Source organism: Eschrichtius robustus, chromosome 18 (assembly GCF_028021215.1).
Source record: "Eschrichtius robustus isolate mEscRob2 chromosome 18, mEscRob2.pri, whole genome shotgun sequence".
Lineage (NCBI taxonomy): Eukaryota > Metazoa > Chordata > Mammalia > Artiodactyla > Eschrichtiidae > Eschrichtius > Eschrichtius robustus.
The window spans coordinates 5,255,140-5,270,287 of NC_090841.1; the positions used below are offsets into that span (position 1 = coordinate 5,255,140).

Consider the following 15,148-nt stretch of genomic DNA (forward strand, 5'->3'; position numbering starts at 1 on the left):
ATCCAGCAAGTGTGCTCCCCAGGGCTGCACTAACCAAAGAGGCTGAGAAGTTATGCCCACACAAAAACCTGCACACGAATGTTCGTAACGGCTTTGTTCGTAATTATCAAAACTTGGAAGCAACCCAGATGTCCTTCAGTAGGTGAATGGATAAACTCTGGTACCTCCAGACAATAAATCGTAATTCAGCAATAGAAAGAAATGAGCTATCAAGCTGTGAACAGACACGCGGGAACCTCAAATACATACTGCTAAGTGAAAGAAGCCAATCTGAAAAGGCTGCATACTCTACGATTCCAACCACATGGCATCTGGAAAAGGCAAAACTATGGAGGCAGTAAAACAACCAGTGGCTGCCAGGGGTTGAGGAGGAGGGAAGCAGGAATACGTGTAGCACAGAGTGAAACCACTCTGTAGGATACTGTAGTGACTGACACATCAGTATACATTTGTCAAAACAAAGAGAAATCAAACAACAGGCAACACCAAGAATGAACCCTTATGTAAACTATGGATTTTAGATAATAATGTATCGACACTGGCCCATCAATTGCAACAACTATATCTCACTAATGCCAAGGATGTTACTATTAGGGGGAAGTGGGGAGGGGGGCAATTTGGGAACTCTCTGTACTTTCCACTCCATTTTTCTTAAATCTATTTAAAAAAAAAAAAAAAAAAAAGACAGTTCCTTATTAGTCTCTGCCAGTATAAGTTTATCTGATTCAGTTAACCGAGTAGACTATGTTATTCTTTCCAACATCCATAAAGCATTTCCCTTACTTTTCTTGCTTGTGGACTCTTTTCCAGTTGACCACGCTACTCTCCTCTGCTATTAAAAACTAGCAGTACAACCATCACAGTAAAGACTGGATTGGGCAAAAATCATCAGTGAATGAATGCTAAGTCTGGGGGGAGATTTTGATGAGGAACAAGAATATCTGTGTCTCCCACAGTCTGCCTACTAGATACAAGGGCATAAAAAACAGTCATTATGAAGTGGAGAAACTGAACAACATCGTGAATGGGAGATCAAAATTAATTTTACCAACGAGGGGCAGACTGAACTGTGTGCCTGTATGTGATATCCTGACGAGGACACATTAACTATGAATTGTTCCGGCCAAGAATGTACAACCGGGGCTTCCCTGGTGGTGCAGGGGTTAAGAAACCGCCTGCCAATGCAGGAGACACGGGTTCGAGCCCTGGTCCAGGAAGATCCCACATGCCACGGAGCAAGTAAGCCCATGCATCACAACTACTGAGCCCACGTGCTGCAACTACAACTACTGAAGCCCGCGTGCCTAGAGCTCGTGCTCCACAACAAGACAAACCACCACAATGAGAAGCCCACGCACCAAAACAAAGAGCAGCCCCCGTTCGCCACAACTAGAGAAAGCCAGCGTGCAGCAACGAAGACCCAATGCGGCCAAAAATAAAAAATTAATTAATAAAAGAAAAAAAAAAGAATGCACAACCTGCATCTCATTAGAAGGAAACATCAGACAAACTTGATACGAGGAATGTTAGATTAAAAGGGGGAGGGGCATAGTCTTTAAAAATGTTAAGTATCATAAAAGACAAGAAGACTATGAACATGTTCCAGATTGCAGGAGGCTAAAGGAAGCACGGTGACCACAGGCGATGCAAACCACTGAACTCTAAAACCAGACCCTGTGCTGAGAGGAGGCTTTGCTGTGAAGGGGGTCACTGGCAGAACTGGATAAAGGTGCCTAAGTAAGAGTCTGACCTTTCGTTCGTCAAGGGAGAACAAGGTAAGAACTTAACCGGAGGCCTGCGTTATCCGACCCTATGAGTAAACCGTTTTCAAGAGATTTACCTACTGCTCATCTTTACAAACTACCCAGCAAGTGGGTAGTTTCCCTCCTTGAGTGTACACAGTAGGCTTCAGTTTTTACTCCAACCATAAACAACAAACATAATTGTAGGAAAAGGAACAACAAATTAATATACTTCCTTGACCTGTAGGTTTCTTACGAGCTCAACTAAGACTATCATTTCCAGAACACGGCTCTATGGTCTCCTGTAGTGAAACAAGCTCAAATAGTTCAAACTGCAGCGAGTATTTCTCTGCCACCTCAGTGTTCACTATTAATAAGCAGACAACGGAGAGGCGCATCTGTCACAGTCATATACTCTACACCTGAGGATTACAACTTTCAAGTTCATCTCTCATACCCATTCTCAAAGAACATTTAATATAATGGATTAGATTTGTTCTATACGAAATTTTATGATATACTTACAGTTTCACAAGTAAGACATCTGGTTTCATTAGTTAATGTTCCCTGAAAAATCTCATGAACCCACGTTGGGTCTGGTGTGCTGTTGTTATTTTCACTGTCAATATTACCGTTCGGCAAACGACCATTTTGTTTTTCCTGCTTTCTCTCTTCTTGTAAAATATCAGCAATTGTATTTAGTAGGTAATTTAAGAATTCATGGGCATCTTGCTGCATGTAGTTGTCAAAAAGCTCTAAAAATAAGAATATACAGAGACTTATTTCAGAATTAATAACTTCATTAAAAAACTAAATTTAAAAAAAGAATAGTATTCTATCAGAACTAAGGAAAATGTTTGGAACTGTTATAGTAATGTACAAGAAATAGGTATCTTTCATATATACAAATTATGACTGAATTTGGAGAAAATAAAGTTATGATGAAAGAGAATCTTTAAAAAAAAATACTAATAGATCAACGAGAAAAGAGCAAAACCTATCCTCACACATAACGTACTGAGGAGATAAGAAACAACTGCTTTTTATTAACTCACTTAATCTATTACTCCACAAATATTACAACATGGCAAGTTTTTTTTTTTTTTTTTTTTTTTTTTTTGGCTGCTGCATTGGGTCTTCGTTGCTGCACGCGGGCTTTCTCTAGCTGCGGCGAGCGGGGGCTACTCTTCGTTGCGGTGCGCGGGCTACTCTTCGTTGCGGTGCGCGGGCTTCTCACAGCGGTGGCTTCTCTTGTTGCAGAGCACAGGCTCTAGGCACTCAGGCTTCAGCAGTTGTGGCATGTGGGCTCAGTAGTTGTGGCTCGCGGGCTCAGTAGTTGTGGCTCGCGGGCTACAGGGCGCAGGCTCAGTAGTTGTGGCGCATGGGCTTAGTTGCTCTGCTGGCATGTGGGATCTTCCTGGATCAGGGATCGAACCAGTGTCCCCTGCATCGGCAGGTGGATTCTTAACCACTGCACCACCAGGGAAGTCCCAACATGGAAAGTTTTAAAGTAGAAGCTGGACAACCTCTTCGCAGTGCCAACGCAAATGCATAGAACCACAGAGGAAGTTGTTAACATTAAAAAATACTGGGCCATACATGCCAGAGATTCTGATTAAGTCAGAGATGAGGCCTGGAACCTGCACTTTTCAAAGCTCCTCCAGGTGAGTCTGCTGTGCAGTCAGGTTTAGGGAACAAAGGCACCATGAACTACCTATTTAATCCAGAGAATCTCTAAGGCCCCTTCCAAATGTGAGGTCTGTAACTCTGTGGAACGTTCCCTGTAGTTACAGGAATAAGTAAATGTCGCGGAAACCTGAGGGTCGCTAACATTAAGTGCTTGACCTGTGCTTGCATCATGCACCCTGAGCCTGAAGAGGAAGGACTTCAGGGGCAGGGTCTCATGCCCTGTGACACTGCTATTAACGGTATTTCACAAGTGAGGAAAGGGGATCAAGTGGTAAAGTCACTTCCAGGAAGCGGCAGGGCCGGGATTCAAGCCAGGCCATCCGGCCCCAGCGAGCCACACACAGGCAGCCGGGGCCACCTGGCCACACAAGGCGCCCGTGGTCCAGCCAACAAAACGCACTCAGATAACCACCTAGTCAGGAAGCTTCACCTTCAGAGCTTCCGTAAACATTTAATACGTGCCAGGAAGTTCACAGTTTATATTTTTTTAAATGATAGAATAGAAATTGAGAAGAAAATTTAGGGAAAGCCTTCCTAAAATAAAAGGAATTTAAAAATTACACTTTAGAAGAGCTACAGACATGACTGCATAAAACTAAGTTCCATGCATTAGAACTCATTAAAAAAGTGAAAAACATTGAAACCTGAAAGTTATTAACATCTTCAACATATAATATAAAGAGTTTATCTAAACACAACAGAAAATACAAAGTTGGCAAAGGACTTGAAATCAACAATTTATAGAAACAAGATTCAAAAGTTTAAATAAAACACATGAAAAAACATTCAACCCCACTGTAACGAAAAAGGTCTTGATTTTCCTGTCTCTAAAATGGAATACCATCTTCCTCTGCAAGGTTATTATAAAGATAAAATGGGAGCAAGTGAAAATATTCATTTTCATGAATATTAAAAGAAAATAATGATTTTAATCTAGGTGTCAAAAAGACCTTCGAAAAGTATCACATTTAAGGTGCAGGTGCTAGAACAAGACTGTCTGGATCCGTCCTGTGGTTCCACCTCTGGTCACAGGCATGTCACAGGCCAACACAATGATGCTAGGACTGCACCCGGAGCCATACTTCACTTCTCTGCTATAAGTCTGTCCTGAGGGGTTCGATTAGCCTTAAACCAACTCCCTGTGTTATTTTTAAGAACAATAAAAGCCCTGAGTCCTAAGAGTTACTGCATTAGCCCATGTGGACTTAACCTCTAACTGATCTGTAATTTGTTGTACTGCGTGTCTTCTGGGTTTTGCCCACGAGGGACAGTGGATCCAAAGCATCTGACACCACTCCCACCACCTGCTCCGGCAGAAGTCGCCGCACACCACCCACACCGTGAGACGCCTGCACCTCTGGCAAACCCTCCGGCCATCCTCTCCATCTCCGAGATCAAGCCAAGTCATGCTCGGAACCCTCAGATGGTGCCGCCAATGGACTGGCCTATGCCAAAGGTGAGATAACTGAGGTCAACGACCTTTCCCCTCGCCTCTCAAGGCAATCATCTCCATCCCTAAGAACACCACCCTGCCCCTCACCCCAGTCTCCTAGTCTCCACTATTACTGTACCTCATTTCCTTCCTCATCCTTGGGATTTTCTTCTTTGTCTGCTGTTCCTTCTAAGAGCTGCTTTCTGTTCTAAACTCCCCATTTCTTCAACCTTTGGCATCTTCTAGCTTCCTGCTGCCACCCCTAAACCACTACACTTTCACTTGCATATAAAAACTCTCCCTCAATCAAGAAAGCTCGTAAGATCTGGCCATCCTACCCCTAACCCTCACCCTTCTGGGGTCATGGCTAACCTCCACTCGTGCACTAATGGCCTGATCCATGGTTTCTCCATCCACCCCGACTCCTGCCCTAAGCTGCTCCGTGTCCAGGCAGCTCCTGGACGTGAACAGAACCCCTCAAAAACCAAGAGCCTCCATCTCTCACTTACCCCTCCCCAGGTCACAGAATCACCAACCTCAGGAGGCCCACTAAGATGAGGACTGCAAGGAGATTATGCTAGAGGTGATTAGGGGTCTTGAGCAAAGTGGAAACAAACTGCGGAAGTCATGGAGAATCTAGAGGGAGGGATGATGGGAGAGGACCAGGAGAAAGACTCTATAATCACTGCTAAGGGCCTGGTTACGGTGAGGCATGAATAATTCACCACAGCGGATAGCTACATGATGGCTCAATGCCACAAGCTAGACTCACTCTTCCCTCTTAAATTATTTTAGCATATATGCATGTTTTTCAAAATAAATATTTTTTTGTAAAGCAGAAATATGCAAATGTTTTAATTTTTTTTAAAGTTGAAGTATCTTTTTTGGGGGGATGTTCCTTTAATACAGAACAATGACATCATATTCAAAGAAATACCTCAATTGACCTGAATGCTCTACAAATGAGACGCAAAGTAAATCAGAAAATACTCTATTTTGTTAAAATATTTTAAATATTATAGTCCATTTTCTATAAACATAGTAAACCGAACATACCAGAACCTTGCAGAGCCTCAACTAAGAGCAGCCACTGTAGTTTTAAACACCAACCAAGACCACATAAACATCTGAACATCATCAACTAAATGGCCTCACGACAATCCCTGTAAACTGTATTATATTTAATTTCTAAACTCTTAGCTTTCTTATGGGTGGCTTTCTTCTCTGCAAAGCAGCATAATGGGCAAGGCGGACTTCAAACTTGCTTTGGCAAATTAAACAAATTCACTCATTCATTCACGCATCCAACAAATATCTAGTAAGCACCTCCGATGTGCCAGGAACTGGATTAAGTGCTCGGACTACAAAGGTGCATAGGAACAAATGGCTCCCGACACTGAGGAACTGACAGTCTAGCGGGAGAGACAGACAATGTCAATATTAAATAAACGTATATGAAATGTATAAGCTATCAAAGTCTTGGTATAGCTGTAACATCAATGCAAAAAAATAAAAGAGGGAAACTAAATCACTGCCTAAAAGTAAGTTTTCTTCATAATTCAGAAATAGCTACAGCTTTTCATCATACAAAATATCTTTCATGCTCTTTTGGAGAAAAAGGATTAATGAATATGAGAAATTATTTACTAAAATCTATTTAATAGCTGTTATTTGTGAACAACTAGTTATTTCCTCGCTTGAGGAAGATGAATACTTGAATATGTGTTTATATTTTTGTATCTGTGTCTCTCCATAGCAACCGAACTGCTGCTGTGTACCTACAGGTTCCCTGAGAACCAGCACCCTTCCTATTGCATTCACTGTTGTATCCCTAGCACTCAGCACAGTACTGCCACACATTAGATGTGCCTGACATTTCTTGAGTGAATGAATGAAGGAACAGATAACAGGGGTTGAAACAGCTAAGACATGAGAAGAATAAACTTGGCCCCAAACAACAATGTGGATAATGCACTTTGCCTCGAGCCAGCTGGTCTGACTTCAAGTCCTCCTTAGATGATCCAGCTGAGTCAACTCTCGGTAAGTCAGGTCACCAACCTGTGTGTTAATTCTTCTAAACAAGGGAGAGCTGACAGAAGTCAATCATCATAAACAGATGGCTTCGTTTCCTACCTCCACGACTACAGGAGTCTCCCGGCCAGTCGCCATGCTTCTCCTTGTGCTGCCCGTGGGCGCCCCTTCCTGCCACCAGGCCCCCGGCAGCCAGGGGACCTTCTGATGCAGAGCGGAGCCCTCCAGGGGCCTCCCGTGGCTTTCACAATAAACCGGGAGCTGCCTGGCCCTTCTTTCTCTCTGACTTGACCTTCATCTCACTCCACTATAGCTGCAGTAATTTTCTTGCTGTCCTTCAAGCACTCAGGGCAACTGCAGTTTCTGTTCTACCTGCTTGGAACAACCCTGCTTCTGATCTTGAAATGACTGGTCTCTCACTTCAAATCTCTGCTCTCACATCACTTATCAACTCCCTCATCCTCTACCACCTTGCCCTGCTTACTTTTATTTGTAGCAATGCCACATTATCTTATGTAACTGTTTGTCTATCTTTCTCACTAGAATGTCAGCCCCGTGAGGGCAGAGGTTTGTCTTATTTCATTATCCCTAATTCCTGCACAGTGCCTGGAACACAGCAGGGACTAAGCATACAATCATTAATGCAATGCAAATATTCCCTGTCATCAAAGACAAGATATATGTGGAGCAAGTGTTACCACCCCGTGTGTAGGAGCACAGTGCTGTAGTGTCTTCTGCTTTGATTAGGTAAGATAAATTAAAATTTTAAAAACAAAAATCCATTACTGAAATTAAAACAGATTCTTTCCAAGGGATATCTAAACGATTAGTAATATAAAGCAATAGTGGTTAAAACAATATAGAGCTAACATCCACTGGGAATACAGAATGGGAAGTTTTTAACATAACATGGAAGGAGATTGATTTAAGAACACTCCAGAAAATACATTCTAAGATGGCGGTGTGGGAAGATGCCAAGTTAGCGTCTCCCAACTAGGGTGCCTGCCAGCCACTGGTGGGGACCTTGACGCCCAAGGAGACGGGAGGAACCCCCAAGTGAACCGGTAGGACGCGGGGGGACTGAAGGGGGAGGAGAAGTGGAAGCCAGACAGGGTCAGCGCCCCTGAGGCTGGGGAGATCAGGAGAGGCAGATGGGAGGGACCCTCCCGTAGGAGAGGGAGAGGAGCGAAGGGCGTCTGCCCTGCCCACTCGGCCCGGGGAGCCTGCTGAGCTCCCAGGCCGGTCCTCTGCCCTCCAGGGCCCACCCCTCTCCCTGGCCGCATTGGTCCTAGGGGAATAGGAAGGAGGCCAAGGGAGAACAGGAGAGGCAGCTGGGAGGAGCAGGAGAGGAGAGGAGGGCATTTGTCCCTCCGACTCGAGCCCAGGAAGCCTGCTGGGCTCCCAGGTGAGGTCTCCTGCCCTCTGAGACCAGGGGTGGGGGGCACGCCTGGGCCCCTTCTGTTCCTTGACCCTAAGCCCCACCCCCCCATAGCTCCCAGGGCCTTTTCCAGTCCTGTGGGTCCTGAGCATTGGCCCCACCCACCACCCAAACCTCACCCTTGCTTAGGCCCTGCCCTCCACAGCCAAGGGCTTTTCCCCCTCTTTTTTCTCCTTTTCTTTGTTTTCTTTTCCTTTTTTTGCTTTTCCCTCCTCCTCTTTTTTACTATTAGAGTACTGACGTACTTTCCGGTTGTTGATTCATCTATATTTTTATTTTTATAATCTTTCTAACATATCTGTTAGTTTCCTACTCTAATTTTATTTTTTACTTTGTTATTGTTCTCTCTCTTTTTTTTTTTTTTGCCACCCCACGTGGCTTGCGGGATCTTGGTTCACGAGCCGGGGTTCTGGCTGAAGCTCCTGCGGTGGGAGCTCTGTGTCCAAACCACTGGACTAACAGAGAACCTCAGACCCCAGGGAATAGTCACTGGAGTGAGGTCTCACAAAGGTCCTCATCTCAGCACCAAGACCCAGCTCTACCCAACAGCCTACAAACTCCAGTGTTGGAAGCCTCAGGCCAAACAACCAGTAAGACAGGAACACAATCCCACTTATTAAAAAAAAAAAAAAAAAAAATGAGATGACAAAAAATATGTCACAGATGAAGGAGCAAGGTAAGAACCTACAAGACCAAATAAATGAAGAAGAAATAGGCAATCTACCTGAAAAAGAATTCAGAGTAATGGTAGTAAAGATGATCCAGAGTCTCAGAAATAGAATGGAGGCACCAATTGAGAAAATACAAGAAATGTTTAACGAAGATCTAGAAGAACTAAAGAACAAACAAGCAGAGATGAACAACACAGTAACTGAAATGAAAAATACACTAGAAGGAATCCATAACAGAACAACTGAGGCAGAAGAACGGATAAGTGACCTGGAAGACAGAATGGTGAAATTCACTGCAGCAGAACAGAATAAAGAAAAAAGAATGAAAAGAAATGAAGACAGCCTAAGAGACCTCTGGGACAACACTAAACGCACCAACATTCAAATTATAGGGGTCCCAGAAAAAGAGAAAAAGAAAGGGTCTGAGAAAATATTAGAAGAGATTACAGTCCAAAACTTCCCTAACATGGGAAAAGAAATAGTCACCCAAGTCCAGGAAGCACAGAGAGTCCCATAAAGGATAAACCCTAGGAAAAACACACCAAGACACATACTAACCAAAATAATAAAAATTAAATTCAAAGAAAAAATATTAAAAGCAGCAAGGGAAAAACAAAAAATAACATACAAAGGAATCCCCATAAGGTCATCAGCTGATTTTTCAGCAGAAATTCTACAGGTCAGAAGGGAGTGGCAGGATATACTTAAAGTGAGGAAAGAGAAAGTCCTACAACCAAGATTGCTCTACCCAGCAAGGATCTCATTCAGATTCAACAGAGAAATCAAAAGCTTTTCAGACAAGCAAAACCTAACAGAATTCAGCACCACCAAACCAGCTTCACAACAAATGCTAAAGAAACTTCTCCAGGCAGGAAACACGAGAGAAGAAAAAGACCCACAAAAACAAACCCAGAACAATTAAGAAAGTGGTAATAGGAACATACATATCAATAATAACCTTGAATGTAAATGGATTAAATGCCCCAACCAAAACATACAGACTGACTGAATGGATACAAGAACAAGACCCATATATATGCTGTCTACAAGAGACCCACTTCAGACCTAGGGACACATACAGACTGAAAGTGAAGGGATGGAAAAAGATATTCCATGAACATGGAAATCAAAAGAAAGCTGGAGTAGCAATACTTGTATCAGATAAATAGACTTTAAAATAAAGACTGTTACAAGAGATAAGGAGGGACACTACATAATGATCAAAGGATCAATCCAAGAAGAAGATATAACAATTATAAATGTTTATGCACCCAACATAGGAGCACCTCAATACATAAGGCAAATGCTAACAACCGTGAAAGGAGAAATCGACAGTAACACAATAATGGTAGGGTCCTTTAACATGCCACTTACACCAGTGGACAGATCATCCAAACAGAAAATAAATAAGGAAATACAGGCTTTAAATGACACAATAGACCAGACAGATTTAATTGATATTTATAGAACATTCCACCCAAAAGTGGTAGAATACACTTTCTTCTCAAGTGCACATGGAACATTCTCCAGGATAGATCACATCTTGGGTCACAAATCAAGCCTCGGAAAATTTAAGAAAGTTGAAATCGTATCAAGCATCTTTTCTGACCACAACGCTATGAGACTGGAAATCAATTACAGGAAAAAAACTGTAAGAAACACAAATACACAGAAGCTAAATAGTGCGCTACTAAATAACCAAGAGATCACTAAAGAAATCGAAGAAGAAATTAAAAATATATAGAAACAAATGACAACGAAAACATGACGACCCAAAACCTATGGGGTGCAGCAAAAGCAGTTCTAAGACGGAAGTTTATAGCAATTCAATCTCACCTCAAGAAACAAGAAAACAAGTAAACAATCCAACCCTACAGACTTAAAACAACTAGAGAAAGAACAAAGAAAACCCAAAGTCAGTAGAAGGAAAGAAATCATAAAGATCAGAGCAGAAATAAACGCAATAGAAATGAAGAAAACAAGAGCAAACATCAATAAAACTAAAAGCTGGTTCTTTGAGAAGATAAGCAAAACTGATAAACCCTTAGCCAGACTCATCAAGAAAAAAGGGGAGAGAACACAAATCAATAAAATTAGAAATGAAAAAGGAGAAATCACAACTGACACTGCAGAAATACAAAGGATTATAAGAAACTACTACAAACAACTATATGCCAATAAAATGTACAACCACAAAGAAATGGACAAATTCTTGGAAAGGTACAATTTTCCAAGACTGAACCAGGAAGAATTAGAAATAATAAACAGACCTATCACAAGTAATGAAATTGAAACCATAATTAAAAATCTTCCAACAAACAAAAGTCCAGGACAGATGGCTTCACAGGTGAATTCTATCAAACATTTAGAGAAGAGCTAACACCCATCCTTCTCAAACTCTTCCAAAAAACTGCAGAGGGAGAAACACTCCCAAATTCATTCTATGAAACCACCATCACCCTGATACTAAAAACAGAAACAGGTATCACAAAAAAAGAAAATTATAGACCAACATCACTGATGAACATAGATGCAAAAATCCTGAACAAAATACTAGCAAACAGAATCCAACAACACATTAAAAGGATCATACACCATGATCAAGTGGGATTTATCCCGGGGATGCAAGGATTCTTCAATATACGCAAACCAATCAATGGGATACACCACATTAGCAAATTAAGGAATAAAAACCATATGATCATCTCAATGGATGCAGAAAAAGCTTTTGACAAAATTTAACACCCATCTATGATAAAAACTCTCCAGAAAATGGGCATAGAGGGAACCTACCTCAACATAATAAAGGCCATATATGATAAACCCACAGCAAGCATCATACTCAATGGTGAAAAACTGAAAGCATTTCCACTAAGATCAGGAACAAGACAAGGATGTCCACTCTCGCCACTCTTACTCAACATAGTTTTGGAAGTCCTAGCCACAGCAATCAGAGAAGAAAAAGAAATAAAAGGAATACAAATTGGAAAAGAAGAAGTAAAACTGTCTCTGTTTGCAGATGACATGATATTATACATAGAAAATTCAAAGATGCCACCAGAAAACTGCTAGAACTAATCAATGAATTTGGTAAGGCTGCAGGATACAAAATTAATGCACAGAAATCTCTGGCATTCCTATACACCAACAACGAAAAAGCAGAAAGAGAAATTAGGGAAACACTCCCATTTACCATTGCAACAAAAGGAATAAAATACCTAGGAATAAACCTGCCTAAGGAAGCAAAAGACTTGTACTCAGAAAACTATAAAACACTGATGAAAGAAATCAAAGATGACATAAACAGATGGAGAAATATACCATGTTCTTGGATTGGAAGAATCAACATTGTGAAAATGACTATACTACCCAAAGCAATCTACAGATTCAATGCAATCCCTATCAAACTACCAATGGCATTCTTCACAGAATTAGAACAAAAAATTTTACAATTCGTATGGAAACACAAAAGACCCCGAAGAGCAAAAGCAATCTTGAGAAAGAAAAACGGAGTTGGAGGAATCAGGCTCCCCGACTTCAAAGTATACCACAAAGCTACAGTAATCAAGACAGTATGGTACTGGCACAAAAACAAATATAGATCAATGGTACAGGATAGAATGCCCAGAGATAAACCCACGCACATATGGGCACCTAATTTAGGACAAAGGAGGCAAGAACATACAATGGAGAAAAGACAGCCTCTTCAATAAGTGGTGCTGGGAAAACTGGACAGCTACATGTAAAAGAATGAAATTAGAACACTCCCTAACACCACACACAAAAATAAACTCAAAATGGATTAAAGACCTAAATGTAAGACCAGACACTATAAAACTCTTAGAGGAAAACATGGGAAAAACACTGTTTGACATAAACCACAGCAATATCTTTTTTGACCCACCTCCTACAGTAACGGAAATAAAAACAAAAATAAACACATGGGACTTAATTAAACTCAAAAGCTTTTTCACAGCAAAGGAAACCATAAACAAGACAAAAAGACAAGCCTCAGGATAGGAGAAAATATTTGCAGATGAAACAACAAAGGATTAGTCTCCAAAATATACAAACAGCTCATGGAGCTCAATATCAAACAAACAAACAATTCAATTAAAAAATTGGTGGAAGACCTAAATAGACATTTCACCAAAGAAGACATACAGATGGCCAAGAGGCACATGAAAAGACACTCAGCATCACTAATTATTAGGGAAATGCAAATCAAAACTACAATGAGGTATATCACCTCACGCTGGTCAGAATGGCCATTATCAAAAAATCTAGAAAAAAAAATGCTGGAGAAGGTGTGGTGAAAAGGGAACCCTCCTGCACTGTTGGTGGGAATGTAAATTGATACAACCACTATGAAGAACAGTATGGAGGATCCTTAAAAAACTAAAAATAGAACTACCATACGACCCAGCAATCCCACTACTGGGCATATACCCTGAGAAAACCATAATTCAAAAAGAGACATGTACCACAATGTTCACTGCAGCACTATTTACAATAGCCAGGACATGGAACCAACCTAAATGTCCATCGATAGATGAATGGATAAAGAATATGTGGCACATATATACAATGGAATATTATTCAGCCATAAAAAGAAACGGAATTATTTGTAGTGAGAGAGATGGACCTAGAATCTGTGATACAGAGTGAAGTAAGTCAGAAAGAGAAAAATAAGTACCGCATGCTAACGCATATATATGGAATCTAAAAAAAAAAAAAGGTACTGATGAAACTAGTGCAGGGCAGGAATAAAGATGTAGACATAGTGAATGGACCTGAGGACACGGGGTGGGAGGGGGAAGCTGGGGTGAAGTGAGAGTAGCATCGACATATATACACTACCGAATGTAAAATAGTTAGCTAGTGGGAAGCAGCCGCATAGCACAGGGAGATCAGCGCGGTGCTTTGTGACCACCTAGAGGGGTGGGATAGGGAGGCTGGGAGGGAGGCTCAAGAGGGAGGGGATATGGGGATGTATGTATGCATATGGCTGATTCACTTTGGTGTACAACAGAAACTAACACAGTACTATGAGCCAATTATACTCCGATGAAGATCTATGAAAAAAAAAAGATTAAAAAAAATTAAAATAAAATGTATAACAATACTAGATAATGCTGGATGGAGCAAATGGAGTTCAAGTATTATAGAATACTTGAATTTTGGGGGGGCAGTGGTTAAAATATTTTTTACAATATACTCTAATAAGTCAAGGATACATACTGTAATCTCTAGGGTAAGCATCAAAAGAATAGTAAAAGAGTGTATAATTAATAAACTAATATGAAGAAAAAAGAACACTCCAACAATGAAAGTTAGTGGAGATACTGAAATAGGTAACACACTTTCCAGAGATTTAAAACAAACCAGTCAATAAAATCTCACGAGAGTTATGCAATGGATACCTTATTAAATCTTTTTTGATTTGCATGCTCTCTACATTAATTAGCGGGAAAAAAGTCAAAAGCCAAAAATCAAAACATATTTACTAAAGCCAGCAACATCAAGTAATAAACATGTTTGTCTATTAAATATTATTTCTGAGGTACAGAAAAATGAAACAAAGCTTATGAAAAGATGGGTTTGGAATATTCATTCTGGAATCAATTTCATTCAACAAAGTAATTAAGAAGTCTATTGTGTATCAACTGACTCTGCCTAAACACACAAAAAAATTCAAAAAAATTGAACTACTAAAAAATAACAAATACCGGAAAGATATCCCAGCTTTGATAAGCAAACATATAAAGCTGCAGGTATTGAACCACACAGAACTTTCAAAACACAGAAACGTGAACTCCGCGTTCAGCAGGAGAGTCGATCTAAATTTAAAAATCATTGTTCATTCTGCCTGCTAATGCAGGGGACACGGGTTCGAGCCCTGGTCTGGGAAGATCCCACGTGCCGCGGAGCAACTGGGCACGTGAGCCACAACTACTGAGCCTGCGCGTCTGGAGCCTGTGCTCCACAACAAGAGAGGCCACGATAGTGAGAGGCCCGCGCACCGCGATGAAGAGTGGCCCCCGCTTGCCGCAACTAGAGAAAGCCCTCGCACAGCAATGAATACCCAACACAGCCAAAAATTAATTAATTAATTTTTTTTAAAAAATGAAAAATAAATCATTGT

The 15,148-nt window shown here is 41.1% G+C and overlaps 1 protein-coding gene across 1 annotated transcript in view; it reads right to left on the reverse strand.

Annotated features, from left to right (window-relative positions):
- The window catches only part of USP12 (ubiquitin specific peptidase 12), an 80,207-nt gene that overhangs the window by 15,788 nt on the left and 49,271 nt on the right, over window positions 1-15,148 (reverse strand). Inside the window, exon 4 of the mRNA XM_068526753.1 lies at window positions 2,268-2,497. Within this exon, the coding sequence (XP_068382854.1) occupies window positions 2,268-2,497 (230 nt within the window). The remainder of the gene's footprint in view (window positions 1-2,267; window positions 2,498-15,148) is intronic.